Raw genomic sequence first — 16,997 nt, 5'->3', positions numbered from 1 at the left:
GCTTGCCTCTTTCTAGATCTGTGACTTTGGACAAATTCCTTAACCTCTCCTTTTTTCCCCTGCATTTTATAGATTTTTACAATTTTTATTTTATTAGTACATGTTTGTAATTTTTATAGTCATCTTCAGGAGTGGTTACATGTACATATTACAGCTGGGTTTTTTTCTAATGCCCTTCCCCTTCCCTCCCTCTCTCCACCCCCTCCTCTGGTTCCCCATAACCTTTTACATACTTATTTATATTATTTGTCAGGAAAACTGTATTCCCAAAAATAGAACCTAACTGGAAAATAAGTCCTAGCATGATTTTTCAAGATGTTGTAATATAAGCCTTACCCCAAAAATAAGCCCCAGTTATGATCATTGGCCAGATTTTGCATTTAGTACATCCATTGCAACACATGACAGACATATTGAATTGTAAGATAATATTAATATATAATTAAATATAAATAGATAATATTATTGCCATTAATACTTAAAATAAGTGATAATATAAATTATAATTATTTGTAAATACCCAAGCAGTCACCTTTGGAGAAGAGGTAAATGCCTAAGTAAACAGATTAATTCAGGAGTACAGACACAACATGTAAATAACATGCCACTTGATAGCAGGTGGACATGGTTGGGTCTAATATGAATCTTCATAATTCAATACATTGTATATTTTAACAGACATACTTAACACACTCATGTGAAATAAAGAAATGTTTTCTGAATTTTGGTTCCTGCAATTTTTCATCTGTTTTATATGGGCCATCATTCTTAACTGTCATTTTTTTTTGTTGCCACTCCTGTCTCATAAGTCTTCAATTAACACTTGATTTAATAGAAACTTTGTGAAGCCCAGCTTTCAAGATATCATGACTTAAGTGAAGAATTCATGTGATAAAATGACTGACAGCTCTGTTGCCAATGCACTATGAGCAGACTTGTTATGGCTTGTATCTAGATGTCCCCTGCAAAGCCTCATGTGCCACAGGTGGGGCTTTTCAGAGGTGGCTGGATCTAGGGTGTGCGATGCTAGGATCGAGGAAGTGATGCTGGGATTGATTCACAGTGTGATGTTAGGATTAAGAGTGTGAGTGCTACCCACCCTAAGAGTGAGTAGCCTGGATAAAATATAAGGGATAGAAAGATCTGTGGTCCTGTCTTGTCATTTGTTGCTTATTGCTGCTGCTGGTGCTGCTGCTTGTCTTCTGCGATGCCCCTCTGCCATGCGATCCTGCCTTGGAGCTGGCCAACTGTGAACTTAAAACTCTACAAACTGTGAGCCAAAATAAACCTTTCCTCGCTTAACTTTGGGTATTGGATATTTTGTCTCAGCAATGAGAAAAGTAACTAAGACAGTGTTCCTTTAAGGAGAGCTCTGTTGCTGGACATGAAGAATTGAGGCCAATGGTTCTACAGAAAATGGAGTCATTTTTACGACTCCAGGCCAGAATTTGGAGAGTCATGACGATGTTCCAGAAGAAGATGACGTGACTGTATTTGAATAAATGTAGATTTTTATAGATGAATAAATGTAGATCGTTGTACATGAAAAAATAAGACATCCCCTGAAAATAAGTCCTATTGTGTCTTTTGGAGCAAAAATTAATACAAGACCTGGCCGTATTTTCCTGGAAACATAGTAGAAGGGTAATTATAGCATTCAACTCATATTCTCTTATGAGAATTAAATTAGCACATGTAAAGTGCCTAAAATAGTGCTTGGCACATAGTAAGTCCTCAATAATTTGAGCTTTTAAATGGATATTATTATACACTGAAATTGAGTTAGGCATCATGTATATCCCCATTCTGTCATCTATCTGTAGATTGGAGATGGGCATTTGGCTGACACTCAAGTGTGCAGAGAATCAGGCCCAACCCCACTGGAGCACTAGCCGTGTGCTTTCTTTCTAGGTCTAAATGCAGCTTACTTTATTTGCAAGTCAAACAGGAAGAGTAAAAAACAGATAAATGAAAAATTGCTACATAATAAGGGAGAGACAACAGTGATTCTTCAGTAGACCACTAAAAATTATTTACTGCAGGAACTAAAAGAAAAACTTATAAAAGTTTGGCATCCCTGGAAGGATGCAAAAAGACATAAACTAGGAGTAGAATTATCTAGAATATATAAAGAAGTTAAAAAGAAACCCTAGACCCCTAAAATAAAAGACCCAATCAAAAAACGGGCAATTGAAACAAATAGACACATCTTAAAAGAAGTACAAATGGTCAATGGTACATGAGAAAGTGTTTGACATCTTTTGTTGTTAAGAAATGCAAATCAAAACAACAGGGAGATTCCATCTTACTCCAGAAAGAAAGGCTATCTTCAAGCACTCAAAAAACAATGAAAGCTGTCTAGATTTTAGGGGGAAAGGAACCCTTCTATATAGTTGATGGGAATGTAAACTAGTGCAACCACTATGGAAATCAGTATGGAGATTCCCCAGAAAACTAAAACTAAAGATTCCATTTGACTCACCTGTATTTCTTATGGGTATCTTCTTGAAGGAGTTAAAGGCACCATATTACAGTGATAAACATACCCATGTTTTTAGAATCACAATTCATAAGACCTAAATCTTGGAAGCAGCCTAAATGTCCACCAACAGATGAACAGATAAAGAAAATGTGGTATATATACAGAATGGAGTACTACTCAGTCATAAAGAAGCATAAATTTGAGTCATCTGTAGGAAAATGGATGTACCTACAATGCCAAGTGAAATAAATCAGATGTGGAAGATTAAATATTGCATGGTTTCTCTTATATGAGAAACCCAAAGTATACATAATTTAAAGAACAAAATACAAGATAGATGATAGGAAACAGTGAGATTGACTTTGTGGAGATGGGAAGGGGACTTGAAGATAGGGGAGTAGGAAAGAAAGAAGAAAGGGAAATAAAAAAGATCAAGATGTGATATATATATATATATATATATATATATATAAAATCAGTTCCCCATGATGAATGTATTTATTATGTATTACAAACATATACTAATAAAAAAGGGAAAATGACGTAGAAGTATAAAACTAAGGAAAAAGCAGGCTGACATGGAGGAAAGCATCAGATTAAAAAAAGGGGATGGGTGATAGAAGGAAGAACTGTAAGGAACCTAAATATGTGAAGTCTGCAATACAGGTAGAACTAAGCAGGACTGATAACAGTGGGAAACTGATTCAGTGGAGTGAACACTGCACTAGAATATAGAAGAAAAAGACAGAGATGGGAAAGAATGAAGGGTGGTGGTACAGGTTATGGAGGTCTCCTTTCTCGCACCTTGCTCCTATAGTTCAATTGGTTGATAGATTGTATGGTGCCATTTGCTGCCAAGAGAAGTTTGGACCTGCTATAAGCGTCAGTTTCCCTTCTTTGGTCTCTTTGTCGATATCAGAAAATGTACTTCTTTTTCCACATCATCACCCTCCATTTCAAATGAAATCTCTTGTGAATAAAATCGAAAGCTATATTTGGAGTGGTTTTGTTTCAGAATCACCAAAGAGCAGCTTAATTATTTTCTTTATTTACATGGACATGGAAGAAGTGGGTGGCAGGAGATGAGAGTGTAAGTGGACAGCCTGGCAGGATACACTGACAGGCCAAGGAACCTGCCCCTTCGTGATACATTATAGCAAGATTGAAATGTATCATGAACCAACAGATGTTTGGGGAAGCCCAAGTTCAGGTGATTTCTACAGAGGAGATAAATAAGGTTTTAGAATTAAAGTGGAATACAAAGCTTTCTAGGAAAGCATGTTTCATCAGCATCTCTGTGATGTGCGTGACTGAGCTGCCTCCAGAGCCTCCCACTTCCCAAGTTAAATCCCTCTCAAACAGAAAGGGGAGAAAAACTGAAAGCAATAAGTGCATTCACAGTTTCAACTCCGTTTTTGTCTTTTCCATGTTTTCGAAATTGCCCTAACCAAAAGCCCATGTACTAATAGAAAAATGAGCAGAATATATGAACCGCTTGTTTTGATAGCATTACGCTTAATCTAGCTAGAACACTTCACACAATCATAGAGTTTGAATTCTCAATCCAATGTGAATTTTTAAAATGAAGCTTTTCGGACCTGATTGTCTTGGAGAAGTAGGTTTCATAATTTGCTCTCCACCCTTGCTAGAAAATCCATTTGTCTTTGCAGTTGAATTTGCAAAATGAAATCATTTTGAAGGCCCTTCTTTCTGACCAGCTCTTCCAATTCCCTTCCTTCCCTTTCCTGTCCACTTCCAGGCTCTCTGTTGTTCTGGGCAGAACATATTGTTCTCTCTCACTGAAGGAATGATGTTGCTTGGGGGTGGGCTTTGTCCTCACCAGTACTGTGTGGCTGAATTCTGCAGCTGTTACTACCTCAGACTTTCAGAGGTGCACAGTAACCCAGGAAAATGTGCTGCGCCAGAAGGCAGTGGGCAGTGGGTTCAGGTCCTGGATTTGCAGCTGAGTGACCCCATCACCTCTGGGAGTGTCTTCAAAAGCAGACCCAGCCAGCCTGTCTTTGTCCCAGAATGAAATGCAATAGCACAGATCCAAGGACTCTGAAAACTGACAACACCATAAAATGTAGATCTAATTCAGCTTAACAATACAACAAATATTTCTGGAAACATTGAGTTTCAGGTTATCTGATGTATATCCAGCAGGCACTTGGATTTACAAGGCACCAGTTCTTAGGAGAGAACTGTGAGCTGGGATCACATGTTTGGGAGTCACATTATTGTTCTTGGTGTCATGGTATTAAATGGAATCAAAATGTGGAATTTTGAATATTATTGTTGTTACTATACTAACACTACTACTATTTTTATTATTTATGAAGGATTTCCCTCTCCCTTGTTAATAGTCATAATAAAATTGGGAGGAAACCTATATATAGAGATGTCTTTTAATTTATCTTCTTAATGAATTATATCTCACAGATAAAAAGCTGGTAAAGAGGATCAGTCAGTAAGCCAGATTGTAAAATTAAGGTTTCCAGTTTCTTAGGCTTTTGCTTAACTTATTGGATACCAGCCAAAAGACTTCCCAATTAATTAGCTTTGATGATTTATTTTAACAACTTCACCTGCATGACAGTACGGAAATGCAGTTGTTTTTTCAGATTATTAATTAGTAGTTCCAGAGTATAAAATCACCTTGGAACATCCAGCATCCTCATCATCGTGCTTTTGGCATTCTGGTGTGAAAATTCTTCATTGTACAGGACTTTCCCACATGCAGGCTGTATTCATCTGTTTTCTCTTGTTAATAGCAAAATACCGCAGGCTTGGAAATTTATAAAGAAAAGTATTTTGGCTCACAGTCCTAGAGGTGCCACATCTGGTGATGGCCTTGCTGGCAGATTTCCTAGGTGGCATGGGGCATCACATGGCAAGAGACAGAGAGCAAATATGTATGCCTGTCTGGTTTCTCTCCCTCTTCTTTCAAAGCCACCAGGATTCAATCATGGGGCCTCACATTGATGACCTTATCTAATCCTAATCACCTCCCAAAGGCCCTGCCTCTAAACACTTTGGTTGGATTAGGTTTCCATTCTCTCAGCACCTCTCAGTGGGGTTTACATTTAAACACATGAAGCACTGGGAGATGTTCAGACCATATCCAAACCATAGCACAGGCTGTTTAGTACCTCTGTTTAGTACCCCACAGCCAGCCAGTGTGGTCCCCTAAATAGTTTGACAACAAAAATGTCCTATGACTCAGCACTGTGGGGGTAGAGGGTTGTCCCCTGATGTGTTTCAAATTCCCTGCAGGGGGACCACTGTCTCCACATGTACAAGGTGATGTGCTTCTGGAGATGCAAATGGTCCCATTCTCATATCACATACATGCAGGTCTTGGCTGTAATATTCTCAGAGCCATAATTTTTCACTCTCCTTAGATGAGATGATCTAATATCAAGTTCCCTTTGATACTTACTTATGAAATATGATGGCATCTAAGACTTGCAGTGAATTACACTCTGAAAATAATGTTAGACAGAGGCAGATTTTTTTTACTTTATTATTTGTAATGTTAAGGACTGTGTTGATTGAAGCTGTTTGGAATAATGCAAGTACCCTAGAAAATGGAGTATCACACCAAAACTTTCAGCATTTTGCTTAACCTTCATAATAGCCTCTGAGATAGATGAAAACCAGAAGCCAGGAGTAGTGACTTGCCTTGTTACATGTGACAGCAAAGTATAGAGCTAGTAAGAGGGATTTTATAGTTCTGGTCTCAGTGCTTTTACCATAAAGCACTGTCTCCTAGTAACTGACACTTCTGGGTTCATAAACCTGGTATATCACCTCCCATGGAAAAAATGATGGAGCTCAGGCAGCAGAGCTAAGAAGTGGCAGGCAGGCAGATTACTAAGACCAAGTTGTCTGAGCATGCAGTGGATAGAAAGGGGTTTTTCATTGCTGGTTTGTTTATAACTTATCTCATTCCAGAAAGCATTTTACTTACCTTACAATATCAAATTATGATCCAATAGAAATAGAAAATCAAGATTAGGGAAATAAATCAAGGGCAAGGAGTCCAAACATACAGTACCTAAGGGCTGACATCTATGTTATACTAGTTTCCATATTTGAGACAGAGCTTCCTGGTGGCTGAAGTAAAAAGAGAAGTGTGTACTTCTCCTTACCTAAGAGATAGGATAATAACATTCTTTAGAGGAAGAGGAGTTGAATTCTAAAAGAACTCTCTTAAGCGGGTTTTATGTAGAAGATTCTGGAGACAAAATGTACAATAGAAATAAAATTTCACAGCAAATATAATAGATACCAGTGTGCTGTTCTAACAGCAAACTTTAATTGAAAACAAAACAACTGACCTCAAGGGCATAATGTAACTTTCAGTTCACTGAAGCCTATTTTGTTTGGGTCCAAGGTAAAGTTAACAGATTTTAGTGGTGTACTAGGTCCAGAGTTAGAGTTTCAAGGGTTGTGAGGGTACAGATGGCTCAAAAGGTCCTCAGAAGACTTTGTTAGGATACATAACGACACTGGAGGCTGTGACAAGGGCTTGGAAGCGTAATACGGCACATCCATCAGGATACACTAGATTCTGCTATAGTAACAGTAGCCTCCCAAATCTTGGTGGTCCAAAACAAAGTATTTTACTCATACAAATCCTGCAACCTTCAGGGGCAGCTCACTAATCTGGGCCTGTTAGGGCTCCATCTTTCTATGGTGGCATCATCTGGAACATATAGCTTCTACAGTGAAGGAAGCAGGGCAAGAGAGGACATGAAATATTACACTCCAGCTCTTAAAACCTGCTATCAGCTGGACATGGTGGCAGACACTTGTAATCCAAGCTCTGGGAGGTTGAGGCAGGAAGAGCCTAAATTCAAGCCCAGCTTAGGCAATTTAGCAACTTAGTGAGACCCTGTCTCACGATTTAAAAGGGAATGGGAGGACTGAGGTGCTGATCAGTGTAAAGGCCCTGGTTTCACTTCCCAGTACCACAAACCAACAACAACAATGAAACCCACTGCTGCCTGGAAGTAACATCACTTCTCCTAATGTATCCTTGGGAAAAGCAAGTCAGTGAGCCATGCCTAACTTCTCATAAGGAGGGAAATATACATCCAGGTATAGAAAAGAACCAGAGAGTAGGGAACATTGATAAAGTTTGCCACAGACAGGGAAGAAAGACAAATCCAAGCCAAGCAGTTGGGACAAGAAAGTCCCACGCAGCCACAGGGAAAGGCAGAATAGCAGGTTGAGCTACAAATAAATGCCACTGTGATTGGCCCACACTTTGCAAGCCCAAGGGACCCATGGAAGGTGCTCAGGGAAGGGGGGACTGGTCCAACTCTCAGGCCTCAGCCCCAGGGAGGATGGCAGCTGCTATCTCAGAACTTCAGTGAGTCTACCACAGCCCCGAAACAAAAGAAATGTTTGTTTCATATTGGAACTCGCTCCCTTCACATTCTCCGCATTGTTCACTTATGAGGGTACCTCCCACCTCTTATTGTAATCCAGAATGAAAACCAGGCACTCTTTGCCTTTTCCAAACAGTGACTAATGGCAGGGCTTGGCCAGGCAGCCCAGCAGATTTTTCACCTTGCTCTGGGCTCCCCACCAAGTTCCCTCACACAGTGGCCCAGGCAGAGCCTTTAGGAATGACTGTGCCTAGCACTTCCTCCCTCATCATCCATCACTTGAGCACCCCTCTCCAGCCACCTCCTTTTTAATCAGTTTAATTATTACTTCTCCTACTTCATGGGACAATTAATCTTCCCACTGCCACAGGATTTACAGCATGCAGGCTGAGGGAATTTCTGAGCTATTCACCTGCAGTCTCGGTTTTTAAACATCCAGGAGAAGTAGGAAGTGGGACCATGAATGAGTCCAGTGAAATAGTTGTGGGTTCCAAGGGACTGAATCTTCTTTTTTCCTCCTCCATCTCCTACTCTTCTTCTTTTTCTTTTTTCAGTGCTGAGGATGGAACCCAGGGCCTTGTATGTGCTAGGCAAGTACTCTATCACTGAGCTACATCCCCAGCCTTTAAAAAAATTATTTTAAATTTTGAGATAGGGTCTCACTAAATTGCTCAGGCTGGACTCAAATTTGCAGTCCTCTGTTCTCAGCCTCCCATGTAGCAGGGATTAGCCCCTGCCTTGGGAATAGTGGCAGGAAGGGACCACAGAGGAACCAACTTTCCAGGGAAGCCTTGAGGAGTGGGGTTGAGGCCCATTGTATTTCCGCAAGCCTGGATAAAAGAGAGGTTGTTTTCTATGGAGAGTGCTTGCATGAGAGCAGAGTAGAATGTGTTAGAATTTCCTTCACCCTATTCTAGCAGGCTTCTCAGAGTCAAAAGATCAGGGGAGGGCAATTAAAATCTGGGACAGAAGTGTCACAAACTCTCAGTGTCACCAAAGATATAAGACATCCTAAACTGCTGTTGAAGCAAAAGAAGATAACAGGCTCGTAACTTCATTTATCCTCCCAAGGAACAAGCAGAGCCTGGTGGGTTTGGTTGAAAAAGTAGACAGGTATAGTTAAGTTAAAGGATGGCAGAATAGACTTGTGATGACCACGAGTTCTCCAGAGGTGATGGCCACGTGGGTGACTACATCTGCTGCTTCTCCTCCAGTCCTAAGTCTCTTAGAATTTTCTGGTCTCTAATGTATACTTCTCTGCTCCCTAGACTTAGATTTAGCCAGACAATTACTCTGTTCACATACAGCTGCCACAGCTTAGTTTGCTATAGCAGTGTGCTAATGTTGATAGAGAAGAAAAAGACACAGAATCATGCCTACCTTTCACCACAAGGGTAAAGCTGGGCAGCAGGTAATGTGGGCTTCTCACTCAGGTTGGTTTCAGTACCGAACCTGTTTAGAGTTCTGTGTGCCTGAGAAAGTTCTGGAAACTTCTAGGCCTCTGAGACCACAACACAACCTTGCAGGATTGTTTTCGGGAGCAAATGAGATCATGTAATAGAAAGCCAGGCACAGAGAAGTTCTCCTGAAGAGCTTACCTATCCAGAAGATGCTTGTAGCTGAGTCGTATGTTAAGTCATTTAGGAATTATCTGCCATTAAAAAAGTATATCTTTGTTGTCCTCCCTTGGCAAAAACCATAGAGATTTCTCTATGTCTGTCTGCAGGGACATATTCACTGGAAAATGTGTTAGATAAAACATCCAGTTGGTTGCACTTCTAACACGAAGCACTTTGCCTTTGATTCTAGCCATCTGTTTACTAACCAGGTCTGTTCCCTCCTCCTCCCCCTAAGCTTTGTGATATTTTTTTCCTGGCACTGGAGATTGAACCCAGGGATGATCTACCACTGAGCCACATCCCTAACCCTTTTTATTATTGATACCCTGTCTCAGATTTTAAAAGATAATAATAAAAATGGCTGGGGTGTAGCTCAGTGCAAAGGCCCTGGGTTCCAGACCCAGTACCACACAGCAACAAACAATATGGAAAAACTATGTGAAAATTTGAAAGGGAAAGATAGGATCCAGGAACTTAAAGATGATTAGAGTGGGAATAATGAATCCTCTTGGCCACGTTCCCTGGTGCTGAGCAGGATTGGGGGGAGGGTGGTACATGCAGGGCTCTTTCTATGTAGCAGGTATCCTCAGCAGATTTTTCTGACCCCTCCCATCTCAGACAAACTGTCACCCTATCCTTTAGGATAGTGGGACAAAGTACTCTTTTGCTCCAGTCTACGCATACTGGAGAGGGCTGTGGAAGTCTGTGTGCTAGAGAACCTGGTGACCAGCTTACTTCTTTCTCTGTTGAGGTCCCAGAGACAGAAAAATGGACTTAACTACCCACGTTAGGATTTAGCTATACAGAAGAGTTTCGTGACCTAAAAGGGGCTGCACAAGAACACTCAATGCAAGCTTCTCTGTCCATCTTTATTATTTAACTCTCTATTATGGAAATTTTCACAGGTAGAGGGAACAGTATAATGAACCCCCACAAACTCATAACCAAATTATCAATATTTTGCTAATCTTGTTACATCTATTTTCATAAACACACATGCTCTCACTCTTCCTCTGTACCACTGCACCACAGTATTTTTAAAGCAAACCATAGACACCATGCTGTTTCATTTATAAATACTTCCATATGTACTTCTGACTGATGAGAACTTTATAAAGCATAGCTACCATTCCATATCACACCTAGCAGGACTAAGAGCAGTTTCTTTGTGTCCCCTGCTTATTTGGAAGTGTGTAGGCTTGTACAGCTGAGGGCACAGGGGTCTGAGAGGTCTTACCTCAGCCCTGCCACTCACTCACCTCCTCTTACTGGCCTTGCTCATATCATTTACAAAGTAGCCCAAGTCCTCAGACTCTGGGTGTCCTCTGAGAATTGCTGTTGGTTTGGTATGAATGGAGCAGAACTCGGTCTGGTTGAATACAGAGGAAAACCTCCTAAAGCTCCACTGAGTGTGCATCATTAGTAATCACAGCAATAATATACCAGTAAAAGAGAAAAAGCTTTCCATTGTTTGTGGAAGTCACTGAGGCCCTTCTTTCAGAGAATTCCCCAAATAAAAGGCAGCCAGAACTCACGGCAAAATGCTCAGTGTTCTACTTTTAGTAGCATTCTTTTCAGAATGGTGGTTTGCCCTAGTCTCACCTCCCCCTCTTCTCTGTTGGTGGTAGTTAATCATATAAGCAAACAGTACTGAGCACTTAGTATGTCCCAGCCCTTGTGCTAGCTGCTCCCTGGCCCCCACCTCAGCCCTTTGAAGTAGGCGTGACTACTCCCATGGCAGTGACCCTGAGGTGGAGACCTGCTGAGGTGATGTATAAATTCATAACCATGTGTCCTTTTGCCACATGCCTTTGTGAGGATCTTCTGCCCCACTAATCTTCATTTAATTCCCCTCCCTGCAGCCCGTTGTCACCTAGTGCGCCCCTGCTGACAAGCCCTCTGTAAGTCTTCATCTGAGTGACGGCCCTGGAAAATCAAGCTGTGGTCTCAAAAGGGAAGGAGGATCTGCAGATTATCTCCTCAGCATGTGCAGCCACTCTGCTGGCAGCTCTCAGGGCTGCTTTTATGTTGCCTCAACAAAGAGAAAGGCTGCCAAGAGTGTGTAATATTCCGATCAGAATTCTCCAGGCTGGCAGCCACTGCCAGGACAGGTGATGAAAAAATGCCCAGCTCAGCCACATCTACCTTTTCTTACCCTTGTCTGTGTTCAGAAGTCCTTGTTTTGAGAATCCCTTTCTGATTCTTTAGAGGCACATAGAAACATAAGATAAGAGCACCACAAAAGACAAGAGAGTACCTGAGAAGCTGGCTGGTGATCAGATCACTTTGCTGTACCCAGCAGGGAGTTCCCTCCACTGATCTCTGAGCCCTGGCTAGCCACTAGCATCCCAACTGCTCCCTCTCCACTAGCCCAGACGCTGAAGACCAGAGAGCAAGAGAAACAGAGTTCTTCCCTTGTTCTCACTCTAAGTACCATGTTACACATAGTTTACAAAGCATGTAGGTGTATGTTTCTCATATCATTTCTTCTAAATGAGAATAACCTGACCTTATTAGTAAGAAAACAAAACAAGATAAAATGCCAAAAGATTTTCAATTAAAAAAATAAGAAAGCAAAGTCTCAGAGGCATTAATAGGACTTCGGACATTTGCTAATGTTCTGTACCTTTTCTGTTATGGTGTGCCTTCTTGATGCTTAGCGAGTTCCCTGTAGGATGGGGCATAGCTCAATCCTATTGGTTGGTAGGGAGCTAGCCAGGCCTTGGTGATGGTGGAGGAAGACAGACATGAAAGCCAGGCTGCCTCTGACTGCTTCTCTGAAAGTCTCTCATTGCCATTGTCCTCTTATCATCATTTTAGAAACCAATAAGTGATCCTGTTGCCTTTAAAAAGTCACTGTAGCCAGGTATGGTGGAGCACATCTATGATCACAGCTACTCAAGAGGCTGAGAAAGGAAAATCTCAAATTTGAGGCCAGCCCGGGCAAGTTAGTGAAACCCTGACTCAAAATAAAATTTTAAAAAGGACTGGGGATGTAACTCCCCAAGAAAGGGTGGTGTGGCGTGCGTGCGTGTGTGTGTGTGTGTGTGTGTGTGTGTGTGTGTGTGTGTGTGTAAAGTGCTTGCCTAGTATGCCCAAGGCCCTGAATACTGAAAAATAAGTCATTGCAGAAAAAAAAAAAATCCTTGCCAAGGTATCATGGTAGGAGAAAGAGTTCTGAGAAGATCTGCTGCCCTCCCTAGTTGCCCTCCCCAGCTCAGACTGTCCTCGACCAGGGTCTCTGTGCTGGGCAGATATTTTAGAAATGCAGATGTCTTTTAGAGAGGAGTAAATGATTCATTTCCTCTATAGATATTTGAAAATTTGAAATTAAATTTTCTTTAGATAAAAGCATTTTAAGAACATATGTTAAATTCAGGTCTTTAACTGAAATGTTTCTGTCACTAATAACGTCATCATTAAAAGGGTTCCAGGTGATAGCGAGGTATTATTTCCTCTAGGCAAGCTTAGAATTTCTGACCTTGAAACAAGTTCTGAAAAACTGTGATCCTTCCAGCTAGGAAGCTAGTAATGTCCCCAACCTCAGGGAATGACCAGACCCAATCCCCAGGAATGCTACTTCTCTAATTGGATCAGAGGGGGGTTTTATGTTTTTATTGGTTTGTTTGTTTTAAGAAAGACTGTTTTTAAACCAAGAGTTATGTGTCCATTATAAAAACTTTTTAAAAATAAGCCAAAGGAAAAACCGTGTAATCCCACCAATGAAAGATTACTATTGTTAACATTTAAATAAATTTTATGCTGCATGTGTATATACAAATGTAAATATACATGCATATGCACATACCCTATTAAAGTTTTTATTAAAATATACTGTTTTGTGACCATACATTCCCTTAATATAAATCTCTTTCCATGTTAATATATAGATTTCTGCTTCACTGTTTTTAATGTTAATAGTATTCTGTCATATAGATGTATTATGATTTATCTTTAAATTTATAAAATATTTTACTCATTAAAATACACAGAAGAACAATCATAATTTATTTAACCTCTTCCACCTCAAGAATTTCCTTTCCTGGAAGTATACAGCAATTTCAGTAACTCATATTTGAGTTTCACTTCACAAATTACAATGTACTTCTGCAAACTTTATTTCATTTGATGCATGTTACCACTCTCTAAGGTTGGTATCACCGTTGTTATTTTCTTTGTTTTATTTTATAGGTAAACTAAGTAAAACTAAGAGAGACTAAATGATTCATCCAATACCCTGAGTCCAGTTAATGTCACATAAGGGGTTGCCTAGAGACCGGTCAGGGCTCCTGTGGCAGTGTGGATTGCCACGACAGTGGGGAGGAAACAGGACCATCAAAGTGGCCCTGACAACTCACTCCACACCCTAGCCCCAACTTCAGCAGTAATTAGGTACAGTTGCCTCCCTTACGACTCTGCACTCTCTGAGGGCAGAGACTCCTGTCTTCATTTCTCTCTCTACCCTGAACAATAGATACCCAGTTAATGTTTGCTGGGTGAGCGAATGAATACATGAATGAATGAAGGCTATCATAGAGTTAAGCAAATCACAGAGGCTAGGTTTTTGACAGCTTTCTTTCTCAATCCTGCTATTTTCACTTCAGACATTTTAACAATAACCCATCCTGGTGTTTTTGAGTTTTGTGCTTCTGTAGGTTTTGGTCACCACAGCAAAGCTCACACACATAAAAGCATGTTTAAAACCAAAGGCAAGGAGCCTGTTTGCACACTGGGTTCCTGGGTTCCCCTCACATTTTCCCGGGCCCCCTCACTCCAAGTTACCTTCCTGACATCCCTCATTTGGAACAACAGTCCTTGATGTTTAAGATATGTATCATGGACCTCAATTTGAACTGCTTGTAAAACTTAGCTTAACTTAGTAGCCATAGCATAGTTTATGAGATTGCTTGAAGCACTACTATAGCTGACTGTAAAAGCAATATTGCATGATTGCAAGAAATTTTGGAACAAAAATCACTCAAATCCCATCAACTAGCAAGGCGGCTATTTTTTTATTTTGCATAATCCCCTCCAGGTCTTGTCCATGTGCACACATTCATCCTCCTAGTTGTTGTCACTCTGAGCACGCAGCATTGTTTCCTGCTTTCTCTAGTTAATTCGATTGTAAGAACATTTTACCTCATTTATCTACATAGACTTCATAATTACCTTTTTAATAACTGCATAATCCTCTATTGAGTTGATTCACCAAAATGTACTCATATGGTGCCCCAGAGTTTGGCTTTACATGATTTTCCACTCATGTATAGTGCTACAATGAAGATTGTTATCCATTAGCTTGTGTGCCTGCTGGCTGCTTCCTTAGGATGCGTTCCCTTGAGCCCGGCTGTGGGTCAGAGTAGGGCCACATTTGTACTTCTTACCAAGCTGCTTGTCCAGAGGTTGTTCTCATTTATGTCCCTAGCAGTTGGTATGTTTATCAGTTTCAGGGCAACCTCATTAGTATAGGGAGTGTTTAAAATTTTTATTTGCTAATTTAGTAGGAGTAAAATGGTACTTCAGGGCTGCTTTATTTTGCATTTCTTTGATTATTAAAGGAAATTAGCATTTCCCCCTGTGGTTACTCTTTGTATTTCTTTGGATGTGAGTTGTCTACTAACATTTATAGTTTTTTGCCTATTTTAGTAAACTGGGGTCTTGATTTCTTTTTTCTAAATCAAATTGAATGAAATCTTTACTCATAATAGCCATTAAACATTTTCATATATGATTTACATATTTTCCAGTGTTGTGTTTGTCCTTTAATTTTAGATATTTATTTATACTACAAAAATTCTCATTTTTGTAATCAAACCTGTCAATGTTTTTTTTTTCCTGTTGTTTAGAAGCTTAGAAAGCTATCCTTCCTCTGGAGAACTGATAAATATTTAATTCTACCTTCTGTTATTTTAAATTCTTTAATCCATCTGGGTTGTATTTACTATAAGTTGAGTGGTAACAGACATTTTTTTATCCTAAATTGCTAATCTTTTTCCATTCTGTTATTCTCTACCTTAGGAATCATACATCAGATGAAAGGTGATTATGACACTGCACTGAAACTCCACAAGACCCACCTGTGCATTGCCCAGGAACTGAGCGACTATGCTGCCCAGGGTCGGGCCTACGGGAACATGGGCAATGCCTACAACGCGCTGGGCATGTATGACCAAGCAGTCAAGTACCACCGACAGGAGCTGCAGATCTCCATGGAGGTTAATGATCGTGCCTCACAGGCATCCACACATGGGAACCTTGCGGTGGCCTATCAGGCCCTAGGTGCCCATGACCGAGCCTTGCAGCACTATCAGAACCACTTGAACATAGCCCGGGAGCTTCGAGACATCCAGAGTGAGGCTCGGGCCCTCAGCAACCTAGGAAACTTCCACTGTTCTAGGGGAGAGTATGACCAGGCTGCTCCCTATTATGAACAGTACCTCCAGCTTGCTCCTGACCTTCAAGATATGGAAGGAGAAGGGAAAGTCTGCCACAATCTTGGCTATGCCCATTATTGCCTTGGAAATTACCAAGAGGCAGTGAAATACTATGAGCAGGATCTGGCCCTAGCCAAAGACCTTCATGACAAATTGAGCCAAGCAAAAGCCTACTGCAACTTAGGCCTAGCATTCAAGGCTCTGATGAATTTCAGCAAAGCTGAAGAGTGTCAAAAGTACCTGTTATCCCTAGCCCAGTCCCTGAATAATTCCCAGGCTAAATTTCGAGCCCTAGGGAACTTGGGTGATATATTCATCTGTAAAAAAGATATAAATGGTGCAATAAAATTCTACGAGCAGCAGCTGGGCTTAGCTCACCACATAAAGGACAGAAGACTGGAGGCCAGTGCCTATGCAGCACTGGGCACTGCATACCGAATGATCCAGAAGTATGACAAAGCCTTGGGTTATCACACACAGGAACTGGAGGTGTATCAGGAGCTGAGCGACATGCCGGGCGAGTGCAGAGCTCATGGGCACCTGGCTGCTGTCTACATGGCCCTGGGGAAATACACAATGGCATTCAAGTGCTATGAAGAGCAGCTAGACCTGGGGCAGAAGCTGAAGGATCCAAGTCTAGAAGCTCAGGTCTACGGCAACATGGGCATCACGAAGATGAACATGAATGTGATGGAAGAAGCCATTGGCTACTTTGAGCAGCAGCTGGCCATGCTGCAGCAGCTCAGTGGGAATGAGTCTGTGCTCGACAGAGGCCGGGCCTATGGCAACCTTGGGGATTGCTATGAGGCCCTGAGTGACTATGAGGAAGCTATCAAGTACTATGAGCAGTATCTATCTGTTGCCCAGAGTCTGAATCGTATGCAAGACCAAGCCAAGGCTTACCGGGGTCTAGGAAATGGACACAGGTAAAATAACAAGACAGTTGGGGTAAATAAACCTGCAAAAAGAGCAGTTGCAACAGTAATGGCAACTGCACATCTGCAAAGAAGTTTATTAACTACAAAGCATTTTTGCACATACCTCTTTAGATTCCTCCAATAAA

General features: G+C 41.0%; 1 protein-coding gene across 5 annotated transcripts in view; it reads left to right on the top strand.

Moving 5' to 3' along the window:
• Ttc28 (tetratricopeptide repeat domain 28) overlaps positions 1-16,997 on the top strand; it is a 710,286-nt gene that overhangs the window by 591,861 nt on the left and 101,428 nt on the right. For all 5 annotated transcript variants that reach the window (XM_087198497.1, XM_087198496.1, XM_021257148.2 and 2 more), the window contains one exon: positions 15,519-16,860. In XM_087198497.1, coding sequence (XP_087054623.1) covers positions 15,519-16,860 — 1,342 coding nt within the window. The remainder of the gene's footprint in view (positions 1-15,518; positions 16,861-16,997) is intronic.

This window comes from Heterocephalus glaber, unplaced genomic scaffold (assembly GCF_053883595.1).
Source record: "Heterocephalus glaber isolate CG9 unplaced genomic scaffold, H.glaber_assembly_v1.0 deba00001687, whole genome shotgun sequence".
Classification (NCBI taxonomy): domain Eukaryota; kingdom Metazoa; phylum Chordata; class Mammalia; order Rodentia; family Bathyergidae; genus Heterocephalus; species Heterocephalus glaber.
Note: the sequence above shows the minus strand (reverse complement) of the source record. Positions and strands in the feature narration are given on the sequence as shown.